Here is a 25,895-nt window from a genome sequence, read left to right on the forward strand (position 1 = left end):
GCCAGATTGTATGCGTTTCTTCAATCATTTTTTTAGGAGATCAACTTTCTGTCTGACACTTGTCGTCGAGTTTTGGATTTAGGCAGTTTCCTTATGATGTTGGCCTTCACCATACAAACGAGTAAATGCGCACATACACAGAACATTCATTTGTACGAATCCAGGGATCGAACCTACGACCTCAATAAAAGTCCCACGCACACTTTGTTTATAAGGCGTTCATTAAATATTCTACGAGTATAACAATTTTCTTGGAACATACTAACCTTGAAAAGCAATGTATTTCCTACAAATGTTATAATATACATGTAAAGTCATGTTTTCTAAAGAATTAATTTCCTTGATTAGTTACTGGCACTGTGTATTATTTTATCCTTACAATATATTATAATTCTACATAATTGTATAATTATTTTAAGTACAGCTTCAAATATAAAAAACTTAATTTAATAAAAATATCATATAATGTATTGAAATTGTAGGCGAACGAATTATTTTCGGATTTTCCTGTTTTGGGCATTGTTATTAAATATTAAAGAATGTAAAAGAAGTTATAAATCATTCGATTTCTTCAAACGGGAAAGCTATTGATTGAAAATGAAGACTAAAATGATAAATCAAAACAAGTCACGCTCAAATGAATGACAATTTACGAACGCAATCATGTTGACAATTGACGTTATACTTAAAGTATAACTTTTTTTTCACTGTATGAAACATATATACGTCATCTGAATACGTCGAATAATAATTTTAGCCAAATCATTTTTTAACATATATTAATTAAGGGATATGCCTATATAGCATTTAATTTATATTTCTATTGCTAAGTAGATGTCCCGTAAACTAGTCGTTGAAGTTTCAGCGCGCGACCAATAGGATTCATTACTAAAGTAGATCTCCATGACCTTCTAGACAATCAGGCATATTTATTTCAATGAAAGGTAATAAAATTTAATGTAAACAATTTCAAAATGAACTTCCGAAGGCCGCGCACACGTTCTCGACGGAATTCCCTTAATTTCATAGTCAATAGTGAGAAATGGAGAAATCAGGGTAAAAGGATATCGCGTAGAGATGATGATTTCTTGGAAGAAGACTCGGAAGATGATATTGCACAGGTATTTTTTTTACTACACACTCTAAAAGGTACAACATTGTACTGTTACTAATGTTATGTTGGTCCTATAATTAAATTTAAAATTTTTTGGACCCAGTATTGCCTTTCTAAGGTTACAAGAGTTCTCAATATGTTCTCATTGTTCCTTCATTTGTTCCTCGTAATTTCGCTACTAAGTTGCTAACGTTACTAGTTTTCGCTAACTTGTTAACTATTTTGGGGAAAAGCCTGTTTGTACCATGATATTTTTAGGCCGGTGAGCTTAAAGATTGGGTGGAAGAGTTCTATGTCCGCAAGAGCGTGTGCGTGGACAAGTCGGATCAAGATGTAGAGGTTAAATTGAATAAAAAACAAACACTCATTCTTTCTACATTAGTTCCTGATGAAATTCTTCTCATAGATAAGTAAGCAATGATCTTTACGGATTTGTAACTAATACATTCAGTTACTGAAATTCATTTAAAATAAATTTATATGCTATATTGATCTTCTTTTTGCTTAGCAATTATTATTTCCCGGATTATAGAGTAGGTACCTGACTCTTATACTATTTTTACAGATTCAGTTCCGAAGATTCTACTCGATTTGTAGGAGTCCTCTTAATGGCTGACGTATCCGGATACACTGCTTTATCTGAGAAATACAATACCTACGGCAAAGGCGGTACATACAGACTTACCGTCACTCTAAATACTTACCTTGGGTCCCTCATAGAAATTATCTACAGTCATGGTGGCGATGTTATTAAATTTGCAGGCGATGCATTTCTGGCACTCTGGAAGACAGACAAGAGTACATTCATTAATCATACAATACATACAGCGATTGCTTGCGCTCTTATTATACAACACTCCTTTGGTTCCTACGAAACTGATGTTAAAGTGAATCTCAAAGTAAAACTGGCTATATCAGCTGGCAATTTAATTTTTTCTCCCATAGGAACAGGTATAGATATGAATTATGTTATATTTGGATTGCCGGTACTAGAAGCAAAAGCGGCTGAGAGTGCATGCGCCTCCGGTGAAGTAAAATTAACACCTTCGGCATGGGGGCATTGTTATTCTCGAAATTATGATCATATTGTTGATGCTAATGGTTACGTAACTATAAAAGCTATATTATATGATCCTCACGAAAAAGATGTCACCAAACCCTTTCTAGGATTTGGTCCTTTAATACGACAAATAAAAAAACCATTTATTTCTATTGAAAGCCTTCCAGAATTTCTTTATATATCACCCAATGAATTAAGCGCTGCTGATATATCGAAGCGCAATGAAATACTTAGTCTACGTAAAGCAATCTTGCAAGCGGAAGAAAAAGATATTGGTTCAGAGATCAGAAAGTTTATGATTAGACCTATACTTACGCAAATTGACGCACATCAGCCCTTAGAATATTTAACGGAAATGAGACAAGTTTCAATTCTTTTTATAACCTTAAAGCCAAGAGAGTGTCCCTTTTCACAACTTATAACAATAATAAATAATTCTTATCAAATTACGTGTGAAATAGTGTATAAATCAATGGGATGTGTGAATAAAATAATTTTATTTGATAAGGATGTAATGATTTTAGTAATATTTGGATTAAGAGGCTTTAAACATGAATCAGAAGCACAGGCAGCATTGAAATGTGCTTACAGCATTAAGAAATCTGTGTCAGCATTAGACGGGGTCTTGGAAGTGTCTATAGGCGTAACAACAGGTCAAGTGTATTGCGGAGTAGTTGGACACCCACTGCGCAGGGAATTTACAGTAATTGGAGCTGTAGTTAATAAAGCTGCGAGATTCATATGTGGATTCCGGAATAAGATAACATGTGATGAAGCCACCTATGTAAAAAGTAAAATGTCGAGTAATGGATTCACCTTGCAGCCTTCGATAGCACTGAAAGGAATAAATACTCCTGGTAAAATATATGAGTACACGGAAGAAATAAGAGTTAAAGAATTATTTGAAATCCCAATAATTGCGCCTCTATTAAATCGCATTGATGAAATGGAATACTTCCAAAATTGGATTAAAGATTATGACCTACCATTTAGGGATTTTGATGCTTTATTACTTATAGGTGAACCTCGTTTAGGAAAGACAAGGTTGTTAGAATGGATGGCTCGTTATGCTAAAAGTAAACAGTTTAAGGTTTGCTATTTAACTTTGACCTCAGTACATTCCGCAACCCAATATTTAGCAGTAAGTCAAATTATAGATCTATTATTAGACATAAAACATCCTGTCAAAGGTTTTGAGAAGGAAGAAAGAATTGTCAAACTGTTGAAGTATTATACAGACGACTTTTGTTACTTAAATAATATCCTTAAATTGCGTTTCGCCTACCACGAAGGCGTCAGTTTACAGAATGATGAAATGCAGAACGAAAAAGCTAAAGAGATATTCAAAAAACTACTATTGTCTATCGCCGAGCCATGTGTGATATTTATAGATGATCTTCAGAATTTAGATCCACTATCTTGGGAGTTTTTATCGCTTTTCTTCAGCTGTATGAAAATATTTGTAGTTTTTACCGTAACACGTGGTAAATTTAGTACTATTCATAGATGGCTCTATAGTGTTTTTATTAGCGGCAACATACGGAAAATTGTTTTAGGTCCATTAAATTCGACCTGGATAGCACCTCTGGCTTGTCAAATATTAGATGTTGATGCTGTGCCGAATGATCTTTGCAATGCATTACGTATCAAATGTAATGGAATGCCTGGTTTAATAGAAAGTTTCATAATTCATTTATTTTCTAGCGGTTCGTTAGAAATTAAAAGCATTAAAGATTTAGGTGAATGGAAAGAAGAAGATCTACAGTTTCCCGACACGTCTTTACTAAATCCAATAGCTTTGGATGATACTAACCAGTCCGCATTAGACCAGTTAATACAAGATAGTACCACAGGAGATATAAAGATATGTATCGTATCGAAAAAAGAAGAATTAAAAACTGATATCAATGTTCAAAACATGGATGTTTTAATAATGATACAAATAGATTCATTAACACCATATCAGCAATTACTTTTAAAAATAGCATCGGTTATAGGAAATGTAATTTCAAGAGATTTATTGGAAAATATAATGTATGAAAACGACCCAATAACAACAGCAAAAGCTGTAAAACGACTTTTTGCAATGAGAATTTTTACGTGTGGGAATGCAAAACACAAATATAATAGAAAAACTACATCATCTTTAACTATAGCATCAGATATTTCTTTAAGAGGTGATTTAACATGCGAGTGTTATTTTGAATTTGATTCGGAAAATATTGATAAACTTCCGAAATACGCATTTTGTAAAGTAATGAAATTCAGAAATAAAAATTCCCGCAAAACATGTTATGAATTATTACCATTAAATCAGAAAAAGGAATTTCACTCCCGTGTTGTAAATTATTTGGAATCCCATAAACATAAATGCTCCGATTGTGGAGGTACAATTATTATTGTTCAGTCTATGACGAGCTTGTATAATGATCTAAATTACGACGATTATCACAAAATCAGAGAGAAAGAAATCCAAAATGTAAGTTCAAGTGATGAAGAAGATTATGAAATTGGGAGTACCCAAAACACAAGTAAGCATTCTGCTTCCCATTCAATCTTACCAGAACTAGCTCAAAATTCAAGCCTTAATAATCAACCCAAAGGAACAACAAGTGAAATATTATCAAAGCGAGAATCTATTCACAGTCAAACTCGACATTCAAATAGTGCGCAATTTACGTCTATATTAAAAACTACAAAAAGTGTCGATGATAGTATAAAACGAAAGTCAATAAAACGTGTTACGATGTCCAATCTCGTTTTCAGAGATATAAGTATAGACACAATAAAAAGTTACGCTGTATTCGACATGTTTCGAGCTGTTATGGAAGCCAATAAAATTAGCGATTGGGAAGATCTACGAATCATTGACGAGAAAGATAATGACAAAAATAACGACAAAGAATCTTATAAGTTAAACATAGAAAAAGGTGTATCAAAAACCGATTTTGACAAATGCACTTGTTCAGACTTGAACATTATTATTTATGAGCAACTAATACATCACGCTACAGAAGCGGGACTAAAATGCAAAGTATTAGAATTTCTTATTAGATATAGTGAGTTGAATATTCTAGCAAATAATTTCGAAAATGCCATCCCCCAACTCGAAAGAGCTGAACAAATACTATTAGCTGACAAGTCTATTGATAATTTAAGCAAGTTCGAGAGGAAAAAGTTTATGGGTAAAATATATACTTTGCAAGCAGCTTCTTATTTGATGAGCAATAAATTGATGGCATCGAAAAACCACATAGAAAAAGCTGCAAAAATTTATAATATTAACTTAAGAAAATTATCTGACTTGACAGATTTTCGTTACATTTATAATTATATCAAGTCAAAACGACACAAATATCGGTTACAAGATTTTTGTTTGAAATCAGACTCGATATTTTGTCTAAACGTGGCGACCATGCTTTTTTCTACATTAGAAGATTTAAAAACTGCTAGAGTCGCAGCTCTACGAGCTTTATTTTTGGTACAAAAAGTTGACTGCAATAACATTGATTTATGTGACGCATTGACCAATGCTATTCAAATTGAACTCGACAATGGAAAACCAGATCTTACAGAAAATATCGAAGCCATAGCTATTACGACTTTAAAAAATCGATCTACGCCTATTCAAGCCGATGAGTTATTTGCTTTAGGCAAAATGTTTATGGCTACGTTTCGCGCAAGAATAGCACGAGCTAAACTTCCGGCCGGCATTCGTTCTGGATTTCGCGCTTTAGTCATCAGCAGATTCCTACACGCTGATAAAATATCTTTAGATATAATACCCGACTTATTTTATATTCTTTTGTGTCGTAGTCGAATAGAAGAAGCTGTCGATGTTATGAAACTTTTACTGGAATTAAGTCAAACTCATAATTCATTAGAATGCGAGACGTGGTACTACGCTCTTGCTATTGATATGATTTTAGATTGTGGCTTCCAGATAGAATCCCCTCAAGAAATTAGTCGTTTTGCTGAATATGCAATAAGCGTTGGAAAATCAGCTGGTATTAGTAGGAGACGACTCGTAGTTGGAATATGGACGTACTGGCTTCGCGTGGATGTGGAACGTAAAGCAAAACTTTTTGAAAATGAAGCATTAAATTGGTGTGGAAATGAAGATGATGATGGCTCATTAAAAACTTTATTAAGTGCCTTACGATTAGCCGAGGGCATGTTGGAAAGCTTGGCAAAAAAAGTTGATGACTTAAAAAAGGTATAATCAAACGTTTACCGTTTGTTAATACAGTAGAACTCCAATTATCCGAATAAATGGGGACCGACCCATTCGGATAATCGGCCCTTCCATAGCCCAATGGATGAAGTTGGCGTCCAAACGCCACTTCGACAAGGCTAAACACCATCCCAACCCACTGGTGCGTAAAAGCATCAATTACTACCCCTTCCCGACTAAAAAGGCTCGCAGGAGGCCCCGACACGTACTAACGGATCCGGATGATCCAATCACAGTAGCTAACGATAAATTAAAAGCCGCCCGCGCGGCCAATAATAATAGCAGTAGCAATAGACAGATTAGGGTTAAAAACCGCCTTCACCGGGGAAGGCGAGGACCTTTACTTCGCACTTCGCTCACTCCAGTGAGCTTCCGTCCTGCCCTTCAGGCGATTGACCCCCCCGCGATGGCCCAAGCCGAGGTTCGAGTCTCACAGGAGACGCCCTTGCGCGAGTCGCGGGAAACCCCCCCTTTCCGGCTGAGCTAAGCTCGCCAAACAGCCCGTGCTGAGCTGTAAAGGCCCTTAAGGCCAACAGCGAGATTCCATTCAAAAAAAAAGAAAAAAAAAATATATATATATATATAATAATATAAAGATAATCGGATTTTTTTTTAAATTGCCATTGGAGAGAATAAAAGCTACGTTTTGATATTGCACTATTTTTTTATTGAATTAAATGAAAGAAACATGAAATTTTCACATGTTTTAAATATAAATAAAATGTACCTACTTATGTACAAGTTTAGAAATAAAAATCATTGTTTTTTAAACATCTCCGTCAATGTAAGCTGTTTTGCGGTCTTTTTTGTGATATGGATAATCGGCGATTCGGATAGTCGGAGTTCGGATAATTGGAGTTCTACTGTATATACATATTTTAATAATACAACCATATTCTATTAAGGTTGTTGATTTGATGGAACTGCGATCATTAGCTGACAAAGAATTGATGCGTTTAGAACAAGACACGAAAGTTTTGAAAGCCATTGGACCCAGGTGGCTTTTACTAAAGGCAAATTCATTAAATTTATCTGCACGCTGCAATGCTGCCAAGGCAACATTTATACAGGTAAATCTGCCTAAAATACAATATTAGTAATATCATTAACGCTGACATTAGTTAATTGTATGAAGATATTTAAAAGGCAAATTGTATGTCATTGCTTTCTCCATCGAAATCCTCATCTATATTGGAACATTTTACGCATTGTTACGTAAATTTAACGCATGTTCAATAAACATAAACGTAAATAGTATTAAAAATTAGCTTTCCCTATCTTTTCAGGCATTAGATGAGGCTCGTAAAATAAACAATCGCTTGGAAGAATCAATGATTACAGCTGCTCTTGCAAATTCTCAACTTTGGATACAAAGTGGCAAAACTGGAACATTCCTAGACTGGAGGACCGGCGCCAACAACGCACGGTCTTCTTGGCATCAGATTATGTATAAGATAAATAACAACACTCGATAATAAATCTTAAATCATACTTTTACGGCCTAAATTTATAATACTACTACTTTCGTTCTTTCAATATTCATAGAACGAAATTCTTATGCTAGTGAATATTTTATTCGTCTCTGAATAAATTATTAAATTTTCGAAAAATATAAGCGATATCACATCACGTATATAGCTAAGTGCGTCAAGTATGAACTAAAACTGTCACTGTCAAATGTCAAATGCTCAATAGCCTAAATTTGTAAATAAACTACGTAAACAAAACATTATAATTGGTAAACAATATGAAACTAGACTAAAACAAAAAATATAAATTACTATCAAATTAAATTATTATTACAAAGATTTTAATTATTGCAGATTACTTAGTACAGATATTAAACTGCCTAACCATCTAGTTTTCTTTATTTAACGCAGTTAACCAAAATTATGTGCTTGCCTATTCGACAAAGCACAGTGTAATATTTAACCTGAGATAAGAGATTAGCTAGTCAACTCAATACAATCTCAATATGTACAAGACCTATTTATTTCAATTGTTTTGATAACTTATCTAAAATACCTACATCAGACAGCAACTTATACTAAACAATATTTTATCAATGTACTTGCTATTTATTAGTCTGATATTCATTTCATTCACGACACGACTGTTGTTAAGTTAGTTGAGAAATCATAAAGATGTCCCAACTTGTATTTGTTGGAGTAATAACATCAGCTAGGTCTTTAAAAGATCTGAATTCTTTTACTGGATATTTAAGTGTTGAAAATGGTGTGGTAAGTAATTTTACTAAATTAAAATACATACTTTCTGTTTCCAATTTAATATAACCTATGTTAAAGTTGAGGCATGAAATGATTACACATATGTTATTATTATATTATGTATTAATTAATTAATTAAGTGTGAAGTAGCTCTTTATAAAATTTCAATAGCTATAATCCACCGAAGGGATTCAATGTCACCAGCTTTTAGTCCATTCATATTTTTATAAATAGATAGAAAAGCATAAAAAATTTATATGATGAACTTGATCTTGCTATAAGTATGCCACTATAACATTATGAATACTTTTTCAGATAACCAGTATAGGCACGAAAGAGGAATTTGATAATCAAAAATATAAATTTAAAGATTTTAAACTTATACAGCTGAAATCAAACCAGTTTTTGATGCCTGGCCTTATAGATTGTCATACACATGCTCCTCAATTCCCAAATATTGGTCTGGGGTTAGATAGACCACTACTAGAATGGTTGGACAAATATACATTTCCGCTAGAATCTCAATATAGTAATATTGATTTTGCTTCTAAGGTTTATGACACAGTTGTTGTAAGTTGAAAAACATTATCAAAATTTCTTATATCTTTCAATTACTTTATAAAGTACAATGGTTTTTTATAGCAACGCTTGTTAAAAAATGGAACCACAACAGCTTGCTATTTTGGGTCTTTACACAAGGAAGGTTGTTTGGAATTAGTGAAAAGTGCCATTAAATATAAACAAAGAGCTGTAGTTGGCAAAGTAAGCATGAATATAAAAAACAGTACTGGTTATTATAATGATACACAAACAGAACTGAAGCAAACAGAGGAATATGTTCAAAGTGTTTTGGAATTTAAGGTATTTATTTGTACGACTGGTCATTGCATCATAGAGGTCCAAATTCTTATTTGTATATTATACAAAATTAATGTGATGTCTCTTGAACTTTGATTGATGTTCTAGATTCTAGAGTATGGGCCTTAATCTTATCTTTCTGATAATGTAAATGTGATAAATCAGTTTAAAAAAAATAAAAATATTTAAAAAAATTCTATATTTTTAATATGTTATATAATATGCAGGTATATTCTAATTATAGCCCCAGATAATATAAAAAAAATATTTCAGAGTGAATTAGTACATCCAATAGTAACACCACGATTTGCTGTGAGCTGTGATCATGAATTAATGTGTGGCTTATCAAAGATTGCACAAAAATATAATTGTAGAATACAGGTAAAGCTTTAACTATATATTAAAATGCTTATACCAACCTCCTAAGAACTAATTTAATTAAATCTATCAAAGTTATATATGCATTACAAAATATTTTTTACAGAGCCATGTATCAGAAAATACGAAAGAAATAGAGCATGTATTAAAAACTTTCTCGGAATGTGCAACATATTCACATGTTTATGATCAATGCGGCATTCTTACGAAAAAGGTGTGTTGACAATAGTTTGTTTTACAATATTTGTGCTTTCTTTTTTTATGACATTATAATGTAATATAATTATTTTAGTGTATAATGGCACATGCAGTATACTTAAGTAAGAAAGAGATGGAACTATTTGCTAGTAAGGGTGTCTCTGTCGCACACTGTCCTGCTTCTAACACTAGACTCAGATCCGGACTCTGCCCAGTTAGAAAGCTTATTGATAATGGCATCACTGTGGGACTTGGGACAGGTAAGATTAAATTTATTATTTATTTATATTCTTAGGCTTCTAGGATGTAAACCAACATATATAACACATTTACAATTTTCTGGAGTGGTATGGGTTCCTGGGAACAATAACCATTGGTACAATTTTACTTGTCCATACTGTAATATATGAATTTCGAAAAAAATTTGATCCAAATAATCACTTCTGGATTTTATGAGGTGATGATTTATTAACACAAAAAAAAATAGTATGATATTTTTAATAGATGTGGCCGGCGGTGACAGTGCAACAATTTTAGATGCAATGCGACGAGCAATGGATGTATCGACACATCTTGAAATACTTGGGAATGAGGAAGCTATCAATTGGAAAGAAGCATTCTACCTCGCTACTTTGGGAGGCGCTAAAGGTAATAAAAACTTCATCTGTCTCTATCGTTGTTTTCTAGGTTTGAATCCCAACATCCTAAACCCTATAACAATCTATACAGGTAGTTTTCGTTTCACATTCTCGTGCACAAATTGACGATTCGGTTAGGCTGTCATCTTTAAAAATAAAATACGTTTATTTTGGAGTATAAGATCATCAAGGTATCACTTGTTAAACGTCATTCAATTCGAACCTACTCATCGGCAAAGACAGAGGGTGTAGGCCGATTGAAATAGCCGGCGTAAAAAACTCTCGGTACTCTTTTGAAAAAAGCAAATCATCAAACAATACTACAATATTTAAAACAAATATAGCGATTTAATTAGAAGTAGCCTGCCCAGCACTAGTCCCAGGCCCTTTTATCAACTGTTTTAACCTTTAAGTCTTGCATAATAAGTATTTACTATATTAAGGGCCTGTTTCTTAATGTATGGATAAAGTACCAAATAGCTATGCAACACATAAATTATTTGAAAAATAAAAGTTCTGAATAAGAAACTTCGCGTTTCATTACGAATAGCGCTATCTGACAGTCGTGAAACGACAAAATATTGTTTATCCTAACAATAAGTAATAAATAGCTTATTTGGAACTTATCCGGACATTGTGAAACAGACCCTAAAACTGTACTCATTAATCATATTTATTAATCAGTTAGAACATTTTGCCCTTTTCTATGATTAATTAAAATACAAGTGAAAAATAATTATCTTTGCAGCTTTAAATCTCGACGAAAAAATTGGCAATTTCGAAATTGGCAAGGAGTTTGACGCGCTTGTCATCGATGCCTATTCGAAAGATGGTCCAACTGACGATTACGCCTACCCAGTACCTGCTGATGATGAAGAGCATATTTTAAACATTCTTCAAAGGTTTTTGTACGTAGGGGACGATAGGAATATTATTCAGGTATATGTTAAGGGAGTGATAGTTAAGGATAATCTGTGATTCTATTTTAATAAAATTCATTCATTTTTCTAATAAATTTGGTCTCTCAATGTTGTTTTTTTAATTACATATTAGAGGTTATGGTAATGAGTCTATTTAGTTGGTGCTTTTAAGCCAAAACAAATTTACAACAATTACGCAAGGAAATTGTACTACTACAGGTTATATAATATCTTATATATAAAATTCTCGTGTCGCGGTGTTTGTGGTTAAACTCCTCCGAAACGGTTTGACCGATTCTCATGAAATTTTGTGTGCATATTGGGTATGTCTGAGAATCGGACAACATCTATTTTTCATCCCCCTAAATGTTAAGGGTAGTCCAGTCCACCCCTAGTCCAAAATATATTTTTTTAATTTTTAGATATTTTTTTTTATCAACTGTATCAACAGCATTAAAAAATACATACAACACTAAATTTTCAACCCTCGACGATCAACCCCTATTTTTTATTATAAATGATATACATGGCAAAACGTTTGCCAGGTCAGCTAGTATAGATATAAGTGTAATAAAACATCATATTTATTAATTTCGTGTATTTTTTTTATATGGAAGTGCAAATACAATATAATAACTGAATTTACAAATTCTAATACTAAAGATAACAAATTTAGTACAGTGCAGTTCAAAACAATTTAAACAAAACGTGAACTCTCCAACAATTTCACTCTTCAATGTCAAACTTATATCTAAAAAAACTGGTAAAGTCGGTGGAATGATAACGCGACACATTCGATCGTAATAAAAATACTAAACAGTCTTATAAAATCAATGCATCTTGTCTAAACCCATAAATGTGTGATGCTATGATTTATCGTCACTACATTGACTTTTGCGTGTACAATTCATTAATTTATGGTTTAAACAACTAAGATAATTAATACTAACATTTGCCGCTATTCTTGTCGTGGTAGGAGAGTAGCATATGCCCAAACAACATTTTTAATTCATAACTGTATAAGGAAAAGTCGAAAGGATTTTTTTATAAAATTTAAAAAAAATTATCTGACCATTGCTCATAGCTCACATTAGACATAGCTCATTCAATTTAAATACAGTGTTCGATACTGACGAAAAACCATAGCCTCGCAAATTGTAATTTAAAAGCTAAATTTCCGAATAGGACGCATTTGAAAAATCGACAAAAAATATAGTTAAAAAATAAATTTCGTAAATACAAATTGTAATTTGGCAAAAGCAAAATTGCATTTCCATGTACCATTAGACTATATCTAGCAGATGAACACAAACTTGGACGTAATCCAAGATAATCTAGAATATATAACATCGAATTGGCGAGAGCCTCTAATAAACATTAATAACTAGTATATAATACTATAGAAAATGCTCAAAGAATCATCGGTACACCGAACCCACGCTTGATAACGAAAAGAATACATCCCACAAACCATAACGCTTGATTGGCGCAACGGAAAATAAAGAACACGTTTCCTTCGCACATAGCTGTTTATAAAACTTCACTATGGACCGCCATAGCGTGGCTTTGGTAAACGTAAGTAGATGTATCCCACAACCATAGACACACTTGAGCTGCCATTAACAAAATGTAATCACAACGTAACTTTATTTCAAAAACATCAAGATTTTCATAATCCGATAAGCGCTAGCCAAACTAATATGAATTGGCTTATTAGCAGTCTTAAAATTACAATTATGAGATACAATTATGGTAATGTGCGATCGATTGTACAGTTCACAATTCATTTGAAGTTAACACAGATAAGATTCACTAGAATCGACATCGCATCAAGGGCCCGTTCCTACGTTCATACAATTTGATTTCTACGAACAAACTTTGAAGCCATTTTTTAGATGTGATTTTTCTTCCCTCGGCTATTTTATGTAACAAAATAGCCGTCATTGAGAAAAAGTACCATCAAATAAGCCTGTAAACTGGCCAAAATAAATGTAGAAACAGGCAAATGTCGTATATACTACAATACATTCTAAACCTAACAATTTAAGTAGTACATAATAATCATAAGAAACTTCACAATCATCTAGCACCTATACAAAACGCTGGAGAAGTCAGCAAACTTGTTTAACATTTGCACTGTGCATGCGTAGGTGTATGAAAGAATAAGTAATCGTAAGATTTTTTGCAACTACCCACAGAACAATGCGTAAACCTTTATTAGAAAACTTCTAAAGACGTAATTTAAATTCGATACTGTTTGATGGCATTTGTACTATTGTTTAATAGACATTTAATACCTGATTGTGTCTTGCTATAATAATGAAAAGGAAATCAGTCTTAACGTGGCTTCATAACTAATTAATACTATGTGATGTATAGCAAGCCACGGTTTATAAGGAAATTATAGTACGAGGTAGAGAGAAATGCTGAAATATAAAAACTATTTTATAACATCTCACAAAACGGTAGCGACACTGCTCCTGTCGATGCTAATATTAGAAAATAAACAAAATATTTATAAATTCATGGTACATATAAGTCGTAATTCTTCGTGTCACTTACGTTTTAATTATACGATCAGTACATAGGACAATAATTTTATAACTACCAATATTTACAGGAATGTTATTTTAATATGTCAAATCACGTTTTTGTTCGATAAGACTCCCTAAAGTAAAGGAACATAAAAGTTTTAGTCAACAATGGCACATCTGTAAAGCTTTCTTCCGTTCATATAAATTTTCTAGTCCAAAAAGTATGTAGTGTTAATTATATCAAATTTTATAGATTATCAAATAATACTTCTCAAATAAATCACTTAAAAATTCGTTAATATACTCAAAATAATTTATTTACTAATTGTTTATTTAATTTTTCCTCGAACCATCACAATGTGCATTGAACAAAAGTTGTATGTTGAATCCTTCAAGCCAGTTCTTTTTCTTTAATCTATGGCTAAGGATATATCAGCTTTTTGTTTGCATTGCATTGACATGATTACAATAGTGACATAAATATTCATTAAAGTACTATAGACGTCTAAGAGTAATATAATAGAGCGACTATGTTACTAATAATTTTCTATAAGGACTAAATAACAATAAAAAAATTTAGCTCAAATATATTTGATTCTAAAAGTTTATCATAGAAAACTCCATGACGATGATTCGTAGTGTTTTGGGTCGTAATACAAATTATGTGATTAGTTTGAATATAAACACGTGCTACCCATATATTTTCGTTTCTTATATGAATGTATCTAGAAACATCATTAACCTAGACATACATCAAACAAATACAAAATGCAGTGTTTCGATTGTGACTTGCCACAGATCTGGTGACAGCCGCTACATGAGTCTTTCGCTTCAATAGTCACCAACGTGTTAGGCGATGATTTGGTGCTAAGGAACAGATCAAGTATAATGTAAGCAGGGCCGAGGGGAGTACCCTTCTTGAGTTTTTAAGGAGTTCTAAACAAATGACAGTTGCGATCTAATAAAGAAATATGAACATTAAATAGCCTGTCCCAATGTATTTTATATGACCATATCCTGCTTACATGATACTTAAACAATCCTTAAGCCGTGTGAGGTGCTAACGCGTGCAGTGGCATCGCGGACAGGCGTCGGGTCAGGCGGTCACTTTACGAGGTTGGAGAGCGAGCGGGATTTCAGTGTCGGAGTGTGTGAGCGCACGGCACACGCGAGCGCGCCGCGAACGTCGCCGCGAACCGCGACGCTCGCCGCCTGCGCGGGGGGACCATGTTAACATTCACATTTATAGACGAGGTATTACGTTTGCCAGGGGTTACGTAAACATTTCAAACGTTGGCGTACCCCTGGGAGTGAATTCCAAATTTAAAATAACGCCTTCGAGCCCACGGCTGAAAGGTTAAGCATAAGAAAATAGGGCCAGATAATTTAAATTTAAATATTTCAAACTAAGCCGTGGGCTCTTTTAGACTTTCCAAAAGCTGCATTTTACATTTCCGATGACAAAAATGATTGTGATATAGAGCGAAACTGTGTCTCATTGTTGTAGAACACAAGAACAGTTTTAATCCTCACAAAAAATGCTTAAAGTACCAATTCTAAAAGCTTCAGTCATTATTAGACCAGTGTCGATAATTTTTGAAACCAAAAAAAATTACAGTAGGATGAAACCCATTAGAAATGCAGGGGAATATGATCAAAATGAAAGGAAAAATAAATTACGGTCGATCCGAGTTCGGGAAGTGGGAGGGGGGTGACTTTTAAGGGGGAAAAATTGTTTATCTTGATTTCTGGCGAAACTACCAGTCCTATGGAAAAAAGTTAAATGGCAAAGTTGTAGGTCATAAAAAGATCTACAACTTTGGTATTTACAATTTTTTCACATAACCTCAAAATTTAGGTGAAAAATTCAAAAAACCAAGTTTTTAGTTTTTTATTTATATCTTTTTTAAAAAGTTTTTTTTTTCTACGAAATTTGGTGAAAACTTACCTTATTATGTCCCAAATATACTGTAATTTATTTGATTAAAAATATTTATTTTTTCGCCTCATTTTAACTTAATATCAAAAAAGCACCCTAATTTTCAATCGAAAATTCTGACGTCAAAATTTCAGCTTTTTTCAAAAAGTTTGGGGGCTTTTTGTTCGTTGAAATATCTACTTTCTGATGGTGTAAAAAAAATATACATTACTATAGGAAATATTATTAGAAAATGCAAAAAATTGAAAAAACCTCAAATTCGCAAATTTTCTTTTAATTATGTACAATTTTGAGGTATTTATTAAAATTTACACTTTAATTACTCAGAAAACGTAAGATTTCATGCTTCATTGATAAACGAAAAAATTGCAAATTAAAATATACTTCTATAATTAACAAACAAATAAGTTAATAAAGTTAATATTTAATAAGACATATACAATATTTTGAAAAAGTTGTAGAATCTTCTGTAAATAATATTTGTAGATGCCTATTTATTGCTGTTTTAAGATAATTTATATACCTGAGTGACCTTCGGTGAATTTTAGCCCAGTGTAAGTTATTTCATTGAGAAGTGGGGCTGGACCTAGGAGGGTCTGGGCCTTACTACATACCTGCTATTTCGTAGCAGCTGTAAAAACCGTTAGCCAGTATTCGAGATACAGAGTAGTGTACAACATCGTTTTTAAAAATACACCTGCAGGCTGAGTTACTCTAAGTGATTTGTGAGAAATTTACTTTATTCAAAGAAAAATTCAAAATTCACCGAAGGTCACTCAAGTATATAAATTATCTTAAAACAGCAATAAATAGGCATCTACAAATAATATTTACAGAAGATTCTACAACTTTTTCAAATATTGTAGATGTCTTATTAAATATTAACTTTATTAACTTTATTAACTTATTTGTTTGTTAATTATAGAAGTATATTTTAATTTGCAATTTTTTCGTTTATCAATGAAGCATGAAATCTTACGTTTTTTGAGTAATTAAAGTGTAAATTTTAATAAATACCTCAAAATTGTACATAATTAAAAGAAAATTTGCGAATTTGAGGTTTTTTCAATTTTTTGCATTTTCTAATAATATTTCCTATAGTAATGTATATTTTTTTTACACCATCAGAAAGTAGATATTTCAACGAACAAAAAGCCCCCAAACTTTTTGAAAAAAGCTGAAATTTTGACGTCAGAATTTTCGATTGAAAATTAGGGTGCTTTTTTGATATTAAGTTAAAATGAGGCGAAAAAATAAATATTTTTAATCAAATAAATTACAGTATATTTGGGACATAATAAGGTAAGTTTTCACCAAATTTCGTAGAAAAAAAAAACTTTTTAAAAAAGATATAAATAAAAAACTAAAAACTTGGTTTTTTGAATTTTTCACCTAAATTTTGAGGTTATGTGAAAAAATTGTAAATACCAAAGTTGTAGATCTTTTTATGACCTACAACTTTGCCATTTAACTTTTTTCCATAGGACTGGTAGTTTCGCCAGAAATCAAGATAGACAATTTTTCCCCCTTAAAAGTCACCCCCCTCCCACTTCCCGAACTCGGATCGACCGTAATTTATTTTTCCTTTCATTTTGATCATATTCCCCTGCATTTCTAATGGGTTTCATCCTACTGTAATTTTTTTTCGTTTTTTACTATTTTTGAAGGCTTCGGCACTGGTCTATATGCACTATAATGCAAATCAAATCTTAGTATTAGGATTATATTACTGAGTTGTAAGGCAATAATGCAAAAAGTGTTACACTATGCATAATATGATTTAAAGCTTAAATCATATACTGCAAGCAAAGAATTTGGTCGATTAAAATGCTAATTTTTAAAGCATTATTCAAATGTGGTATACTTTAATTTCTAAATTTAGACAAAGTATTCATTAGCCAACTAATTCTCAACAATTACCGTAACATTTATTTAATCGAACAAATCGCTGACCCTTCCATTGTAATATACATTAACCATGCCTGATCTAAAGAACCTAATGACAAAACTACAATGTCAAACTTACCCTTAACAAAACACAGACAACCAAGGCATACAAACAATGACATAAAGAAAATATACAATGTGAAGAAACGAGACCTAGTTAAAATCCTTGAAGAGTGTTTACATGCGCGAGCGCACAAAGAATTGTAGGACATTAGACATAAAGCGTGATAATTAGGTACATGCATATGTGAACCAAAAAAAACAGAGCTAAAGCTACCACCCTTAGCGTAAATACTGTGTCAGTAAAATATGAAGGCATTTCAACTATTTTATATAACCTCATTTTTTCATAATTAAATTTCAAGTTTGGATGTGTTTTTTGCGATTAGTTTTTTTTTTAGTTAAATATGAAATATATACTGAAATGTCGTTTTAAAATAATATACTGTACGGAATGATTGTTTATATTATTTCTAAATCTCTTAAATGGTTATCGGTAAAGAACCGGTGTCATTAGATAGATTGATACATGCGCCAACTTTGGAGCGAGAGAGAGATCCACTCTAAATCTGGTCAGTTAACAATTGTGTTCATTAGAAATAAAAATAGGTAGAAATGCCTTCAGCCATGTTAGTCCACCGCACCAAAACACACTAGCACAGTACCGTTACGCGAGGGCGTCAAAATAAGAACTCTAGACAGGCGACAAGCACGTAAAGTGCGGTGCTCTCTGATTGGCCGAAGGTCGGAGTGGGCGTTTCGGGTTTGTCGGGGCGGGGCGTACCGGGGCGCGGTCGGGCGTCCAGCGATGCCGCGGGCTGCAGGAACCACTCCGAGCGGGTTTGCATACGCGCACGTTGCCGCTCGTGGACCTAACAACACCCGTCACCCGTCACCGCCGGCTCAGGCTACGGAGCGGTACGCGACTGCACTTTGTATGTACTATTGCGTGTCTGACCACTCACAATAAGCGTTTTGTGCAATTATATCGAATACAGATTAACAGATAACATTATTAAAAAGTACCTGGATATAACAACTAACTGTCGATAGATGAAGTATAAAAACCAATTATCATACGCACGCATACGATAAATAAAAAAGATATTATTGAAAAATACAATAGAAGAATTTCTATCTTGTGGATTTTACTGTCCGCATACTGCTCCGTAGTTTATACTGTATACATGGATCGATTAAACTACAAACATGAAGTAATATATTTAATTATTTATAGCTTAGCCTATATAAGTTAATCGATCGGTGTACATAGCGCCTGATAATAGATTTGTGTATTGGCAGTAAGAACTGTCAATTTTAATCAGAAATATAAACCTTCACCATAGTTACAGTTTCTTAATGTGTTATATTTCTGATATACATACAAAATTGAAAACGAATCTCGCTTGGCAACTGTAAAATCAAATTCTGTCAAATACTTCTAACCTAACTTAAACACATTCGAGTTCAAAAATCATCCATCAAACTACAATCGAAAAGGAACTATACCGTTAATTTGTTAGCTAAACACAGAAATGTTAGTCCTGTTAATCCTTTCCCACGGTTAGTATACAAATCGGCAGGAAAAAGATACAAAAAAAAATCATTAAGCGACTGAAATTTTTTTGTCAACCCTGAACTAAAGTTTACACTGAGCAATTCAACGGGTTGAATACAACTGCATGAATAGCAATAGGGCCTTAATAATGCGGACAGTTATTGCCATGCGAAGAATAACAATCTTTTATAAAACTATGCCATTTTGTAAAAGATTGGTAGGGGCAACACATAGTGAAACAGATCCATTGTGATATCTACAGGGTATCTACAGTCAACGTCACCATTTAAAATAATATATCCCTCAGTGTGCGCTAGAATTTAAATATAGAGTTAATATATCCCACACTGAATTTATACATGAATACAATATACAGATTTCAATTCATCTATAGAAGCAGTTTTATTAAAATTCATCTCAGATCTAGTATTTTTATGCCATTATTTTAATTATATAACAAATATAATATCATAGATAAATTACTTTTTTAAATCCATTTCAATTGAATTTATTTCATGAACACAAATCTGACTCGTACCTGGAGATATACGTAGACGTGGACGTCTACGTTACGTTCAAAGTTAATTCGCTGTCTTGATAATAATTAAAAATTACGTTAAACTTCTACATTTTCTTTCACAATATGTTTTTTTGATCTTACCTGGGGTAAGTAGGAGAGACTTTTAGTGCTCTCAGCGTACTTGTTTATGGCTCGAAGTTCTTCTAATGTCATGTGCGGGCTAGAGTTGCTACACGACGACTGAGATGATGAACTGACGGACACCTGAAATTTGACAGTAAATCCTTCAAGGTTCGTCTGCCAATCAAATATAAGAATGGTCAAACTATTTAAAGAAACATGGCAAGTCGAGAAAAATTATATTCACAACTTAAACAGCTTTACTGACATTACAGAACTAAGGGCTATTTTCTTAAATACATCTTAGAGAAAATATCTTATTCCTAGTAAATAAAACTGCGAAGCGGTCTGTCAGATAACTTTATAATCTTGACGCGGAAGTTAAAACCGATGAACAAATATATCAATGTACCGAAAACATTGAGCGTTTTTAGCTAACAAAATATTGTATAACTTGTGCATATACAGTTACCTTAAACACGCTTTCCTCAAGTGATATGGATAGACGAGTGCAGGAATCCAACAAACTGTGTTCGGGAATTATTCCTAGTCCCAGAGTACCCGCTCCACCGGTACCGACCACGCCAATTAACGCAGGCATCGATTGGCATTCTTCGGACTTTGATAAACCTGTAATCATTAGAAATGTATCATGTATTTTAACGGCGGGTCAACCGTTGTATTTTAAACTTTATTATTACACTAGTTCTAACGTGAATGAAATCATATACCGCTGGTAGGTACTGTATGTATTTGGTGAATTCTATGTTTAGATATATTATAACAGGAATGTGTCATACCTGTTATAATATATCTAAACATAATTTCTTGAAAGTCATTAAAAACTATATGTTTTGAGGCCACAATATAGTATCGCCAAAATTTTTTTAGTTATGTTGAATTAAAATCTGAACAATATGAACCAATGATTAAAAATTCAAAAATGTGTTAATATATGAGCAACTACTGAGTACATCAAAATATATATATATATACAGTCTGTCAAAATATAAAAAAAGAAAGAATGCAGCGGCAATCAGAAACGAATCTTAGCGCGAATAATGACTCCCAGATTTCAAAATCAATATGTTTCTACTCGTTCTGATACTTCGAAGAATATCTTTGTTAAATTCATATTTACGCCACTTGAGTCCATACAATAAGCTAATCTTGCTCGAACGGCTTTTTTATCGCGTTTATTAAGTAGATTTTGCAATTTACAAGAAGCAAATTAATGTTGTATCAGCTCTTGTAACATTCGTAGTAAGACTTCGAGTACATTTATTTTAGAGTATTTTTTTTAATAACTTTTTTTGTAATACCTTATTGGTAACTTTATTTTAAGCGCCATCTAGTAGAAGTTCTAGGACTTACTTGTTGCAAAGGCATTTTATATAGGTAATATTGTTAGATATAATTATCGAAATCATAATAATTAAAGAATGTAAAAGACACGATTTGATATAAATACTCCCTCTGAATACTGAATATTAGTACTAATGAATGTGATATGGATACTACCTACAGTGTTGCCCTCAACCTTAACCCTTTGTTAAGACAATACTTGAAGACTCACCAAAATACTTTATTACAATTTTTACATAGAGCACGTTATGAATTTAACATGTGTCATTCACTCGACCTGTGGAAAATATTCTATTCAGTGCAAATATGACACTATCCCAAACTATATGACAGTATGGTATAGAATACATTAATAAAAATATGGAATATGTCTTAAGTATACATAGTGTATCATTTCGATATTCATTTTTATTCAGTTGTGGTCAATGGGATTGCTGTAATGTATTCGAGTTACGGAAGTATTTGTTTAGAATTTAACTTACCTACATTGTAGCCATAACGTTAAAAATAAAAATATTTACCTTCCAAGTTGTATTTGTTGCCCCAACGATCGCATTCACATTGCAGCCAAGTTTTTTCCGCCTCTAGTGATAACTGTCCTAAAATTTTATATTAAATAATCATAACATAATAATTGATGGATTGGTCACGATTAACATAAACACCATCAGGAAAACGTTTTATACGCTCTAAGCAAAGGATAGCACAAAGTCATGCACAAATGAAACATTATTTTTATAATGAAACAAAACTACGAAGTATTTTAATACTGTGTGTAGACACAGTATTAAAATACTTCGTACTTCGTGTAACCACGTTAAATCTAATAATAACCTGAACATTAAGGCATCAATAGCTATGGGTGGTGTAAATGTGCACCTTAATAAAACACCTTATTTTTAAATACGAAATCATCCTTATTTTTAACCAATCACAACCAAACCATGACGAACGAAAATCAAACTAAAATATCATTCGTTTAAATTCTCACCAGACTAGTCAATTGTCTAATTATATTTATTAATTCTAAACAAGTCTTATTAGGGCTCTCATTCTTCTTATCATCATCCTATTAGACAGAAATAGATTCGAGAGAAGAGTCATTCATATTTTGTGCAGGCAATTTTCAAATGACCTTAATGAAATTTAACATAATCAATTCGAGTATCGAACGAGTCTTGTTTTTAACCATTGTTTCAGCAAATTAAGTAGTGGAACCAATGACAGTCAATTCTGAGGTGAACAAACCATTAATAGGAAGTCGATGTTTTGCACGTAAATATCAACTAAGCCGTGAGAATTTTTCGCAATGTTTTATAAAACCAGTTTACTGTAATGTTAACTGCCTTTTGATGTTGCAATTGTGTGAATTAAGATTATATTTAGATTATCATTATTCATAATCTTTCGCATTAGGAAATCATTTGGTTTTCTAACCAATCTCTATTATTGAAAAAAAAACCCGCAAGAATTGTTAAATACTGTTTCGTTTTCTCGATGATTACATTTATATCTTTAAAAAAGAAAGTAAATAAAGTTTAAGTATTCCTACATTTATGTAAAATATGTTTCTCTTATAAACTTCCATGGCCATCCTCGATAAATAGATTACCAAACCGACAATGACTTCATGTTGAACCAGCAGTTGCTGTCATTAGCGCATTCGGTTGAACAGTTTGCTTTAACAAAAGTCGTCTATCATATTAGCATAGATTTTAGTGTCTCTTACTTGCATAAGCCTCCTGATCTCGGTGATGTCTGGGTGGGGGCGGGTCGCGAAACGAGCAAATCCATTCATCTTTAACGCGCAACACTCTCCCAGTAACCCGGGCATAGTATTCATAGTTATCTCGCCCGAAAAGATCGCCGGCACTAAACTGTTCGATTAGTTGTCGCATTATTCGTGTCGCCACCTACGGTTTAAAACAAACATGTTTGATACTGGATAGGCTTTTTTCAGATACATTTCAGCGAATCAATTAAGAATCCCGTATAGCAAATCCAAATCCTTTTTAACATAGGGGAATCCTCTAATGTACCTTTAGGAAAAAGGATAATACTTTCATTCGCGATTGGTAGCAGAAATGTTACTAGGTCACATTTTCTATACATTGCAGTAGGTACTATAAGAAAAATCTAAGACTGATGACGTTCTGTGATATGGACACAGATTAGAGAACTAACGTTAAATTCATATATGTACACCAATTTAACTCGGGGCATAAATAACGTTTGTGACTATTGGACAGTCGTTTAAAGACTAAATATGGGTTTAACCCTGTCGAACAATTTTTTACAAAATTAGATTAATTAAATTAATAATAATATAATAATAAAAAAATTTGTTGGCAAGTTAATAACTGTGTGGTACAATTATTGCTTTTTACACATAGCAAGAAAAAAGCAAGCATTTCAGCTATCTTTTTATGACTTAACATTGAAATTATATACACAATGAAAGCAAATAGACACTGTGAGTCATAATTGAAAGCAGGATGTAAGCAAGAATTTGAGAATTAAGTCCTTATCTTGTATGAAGTTGAAATTCCACACGTGTTTGGTCCTCACGTCTATGACAATGGGATATTTGACACTGAATCAACATGGCAAATTGCGTAAAAGACCATTAGCACGAACAATACGATCGAATAATAAACGTAATAGGGTAAGAATATTATGAAAAACTTTAACAGCGGTCGGACATAACAAAAAAAAACGCAGTGGGTTGGAATATTATTCGAGTAGTTAACTATGTATGGAAGATGCATACATTAGATTACTCCGAAACTAATCAACTAATAGATGTGTTCTAACGTCTTTTTAATATCAAATCCTATGTGCTATATTAGTGACAGCTTTTCTCGCTATACAGACGCTTGTTTCAATAAACATTTTATAATCACTGAAAATTTTAATTCATAGTAAACGTCAGAACGTTTACTATGATTTAAAATTACTTTAATTTTTTTTTTAATTACTACAGATAGTATAGAAATTCAGTTTTATAAGATGTTTTGTGAAGCATGATAAAACGGTTGAATCTTATAAGCATACCTTCATATTTTTTTTTTGAAAAACTTTTAATAGCGATAAAATTTTCTGCTTTTTAGGAATTGTCATCTAATGTTTTTTAGCATGGGCTGTAGGATTTAGCCTAATTTATACCTTTTCAATAGGTATGTGATATGGCCTTATGCAATAAAAGAAGATCCTTGCAAGACATTTAAAAGCAGGGCGTGGTACAATAATAATAATTAAAAATACGTGGTATGAGCGGCCACTTGCCAAATAATAACTTAATTTTAATATAACCTGTTCATCGCCAGTTTCATTGCATAGTCTATTGAAATCTACTACGGTAATAAAGTACTTACACACACTTCAGCCTTTGGTTGCATGTATAAACAATTGAGTGTTGTTAAAGCTATTTACACCAAGCACTTAACAATAATTACACCAGGAACGTTATAGTGGAATACTATTCTAGAAGTACATTTAATATGTATTCAATGTAATAATTAAATACGATTTGTATTACGTACTTATTTCTGTTTTAACGGGTCTTCTTAGGTTTGACACTGGGTTTCTATGTCCAACGAGTTGTAATTGCTAGCAGTAGAATATTCTATTGTATATATTATATACTATACAATATTCTATGATTCTTGTTGGTTATGGAAATAGAACGCCGATAACTTAAGTAAAATAGATGGACTAAATTCATCATTCGTCATTAGTAAGTCACAAAAGACCGAATAAAATTGTAATTTGGACTTATGCTGTATAAACCGAAGGACCTGAGTTCGTTCCAGGGAAAACAATTGAAAAATATATTGATTTAGTAGGCACAGATACCTTATAAAAAGAGGTGCAAGAAATGTGTTCTACGATTGTTTATCAAACAGACAAAGTCACGAAAGCATGTACCATTGTACAAACACAAGCTTAATACATTTATAATCCTTTTTATCATACGTTGTCTCGGATTCAAATTATCGGAACAGTAGTTTTACTGTGCATTGTTAGCCGATAAGTCTAATCTTGATAAGCGATTACTAAATGACCTTACTCACGTTTTACTATGAAATTACGTTGTAAGATTAAAGATTCGTTGAAATATTTCATTATTACATCATCTTTAATTATACATAGCACGTAATTAAATGTGGCTTCGGCTTTAGGCTTTGTGCTAGAAGCGATATTTTGTAAGTGCTATAAGATGTTTCTCTATGAAACACTTCGCAAAATAGTTTCGAACTCCAATTACAATTGAGTATTTATAAA

The 25,895-nt window shown here is 32.6% G+C and overlaps 3 protein-coding genes across 7 annotated transcripts in view; 2 read left to right on the plus strand and 1 right to left on the minus strand.

Annotated features, from left to right (window-relative positions):
• Window positions 1-573: 573 nt before the first annotated feature.
• LOC110993010 (adenylate cyclase type 10-like) lies at window positions 574-8,311 on the plus strand. 2 transcript variants are annotated; one of them, XM_022259057.2, is made up of 5 exons: window positions 574-1,121; window positions 1,373-1,524; window positions 1,680-6,390; window positions 7,314-7,478; window positions 7,695-8,311. In XM_022259057.2, the coding sequence occupies exons 1-5, from the start codon at window positions 975-977 to the stop codon at window positions 7,881-7,883; spliced, it is 5,364 nt and encodes a 1,787-aa protein (XP_022114749.2). In that variant the 5' UTR covers window positions 574-974; the 3' UTR covers window positions 7,884-8,311. The 2 variants fall into 2 exon arrangements, with proteins under 2 accessions (XP_022114749.2, XP_022114750.2); XM_022259058.2 differs by lacking the exon at window positions 1,373-1,524 and having other exon boundaries at window positions 983-1,121.
• Window positions 1,777-25,895, minus strand: part of LOC110993011 — a 31,135-nt gene continuing 7,016 nt past the window's right edge. The window contains exons 6-11 of one of the 4 annotated variants that reach the window (XM_022259059.2): window positions 23,341-23,524; window positions 22,133-22,210; window positions 20,719-20,876; window positions 20,268-20,390; window positions 18,833-18,920; window positions 12,510-15,374 (exon numbers count right to left, since the gene is read on the minus strand). In XM_022259059.2, the coding sequence (XP_022114751.1) occupies window positions 15,259-15,374; window positions 18,833-18,920; window positions 20,268-20,390; window positions 20,719-20,876; window positions 22,133-22,210; window positions 23,341-23,524 (747 nt within the window). In that variant the 3' untranslated portion in view covers window positions 12,510-15,258. Of the gene's footprint in view, window positions 1,896-12,509; window positions 15,375-18,713; window positions 18,921-20,267; window positions 20,391-20,718; window positions 20,877-22,132; window positions 22,211-23,340; window positions 23,525-25,895 lie in introns of those variants that run through there. The other 3 variants (XM_022259060.2, XM_022259062.2, XM_022259061.2) reach the window with 3 other exon arrangements.
• LOC110993013 (guanine deaminase) lies at window positions 8,414-11,701 on the plus strand. Its single transcript, XM_022259064.2, has 8 exons — window positions 8,414-8,648; window positions 8,952-9,206; window positions 9,279-9,497; window positions 9,768-9,875; window positions 9,979-10,086; window positions 10,165-10,330; window positions 10,575-10,718; window positions 11,457-11,701. Exons 1-8 carry the CDS (start codon window positions 8,553-8,555, stop codon window positions 11,684-11,686), a joined length of 1,326 nt encoding a protein of 441 aa, XP_022114756.1. The 5' UTR covers window positions 8,414-8,552; the 3' UTR covers window positions 11,687-11,701.

This window comes from Pieris rapae, chromosome 14 (genome assembly GCF_905147795.1).
Source record: "Pieris rapae chromosome 14, ilPieRapa1.1, whole genome shotgun sequence".
NCBI lineage: Eukaryota > Metazoa > Arthropoda > Insecta > Lepidoptera > Pieridae > Pieris > Pieris rapae.

Excerpts from the sequence above, each read along its gene's own strand:
- LOC110993010 (XM_022259057.2), top strand. The coding sequence starts at position 975 with ATGAACTTCCGAAGGCCGCGCACACGTTCTCGACGGAATTCCCTTAAT. Across the intron at positions 1,122-1,372 it reads CGGAAGATGATATTGCACAG|GCCGGTGAGCTTAAAGATTG; the intron begins GTATTTTTTTTA and ends TGATATTTTTAG. Across the intron at positions 1,525-1,679 it reads GAAATTCTTCTCATAGATAA|ATTCAGTTCCGAAGATTCTA; the intron begins GTAAGCAATGAT and ends CTATTTTTACAG.
- LOC110993013 (XM_022259064.2), top strand. The coding sequence starts at position 8,553 with ATGTCCCAACTTGTATTTGTTGGAGTAATAACATCAGCTAGGTCTTTA. Across the intron at positions 10,331-10,574 it reads CACTGTGGGACTTGGGACAG|ATGTGGCCGGCGGTGACAGT; the intron begins GTAAGATTAAAT and ends TATTTTTAATAG. Across the intron at positions 10,719-11,456 it reads TACTTTGGGAGGCGCTAAAG|CTTTAAATCTCGACGAAAAA; the intron begins GTAATAAAAACT and ends TTATCTTTGCAG.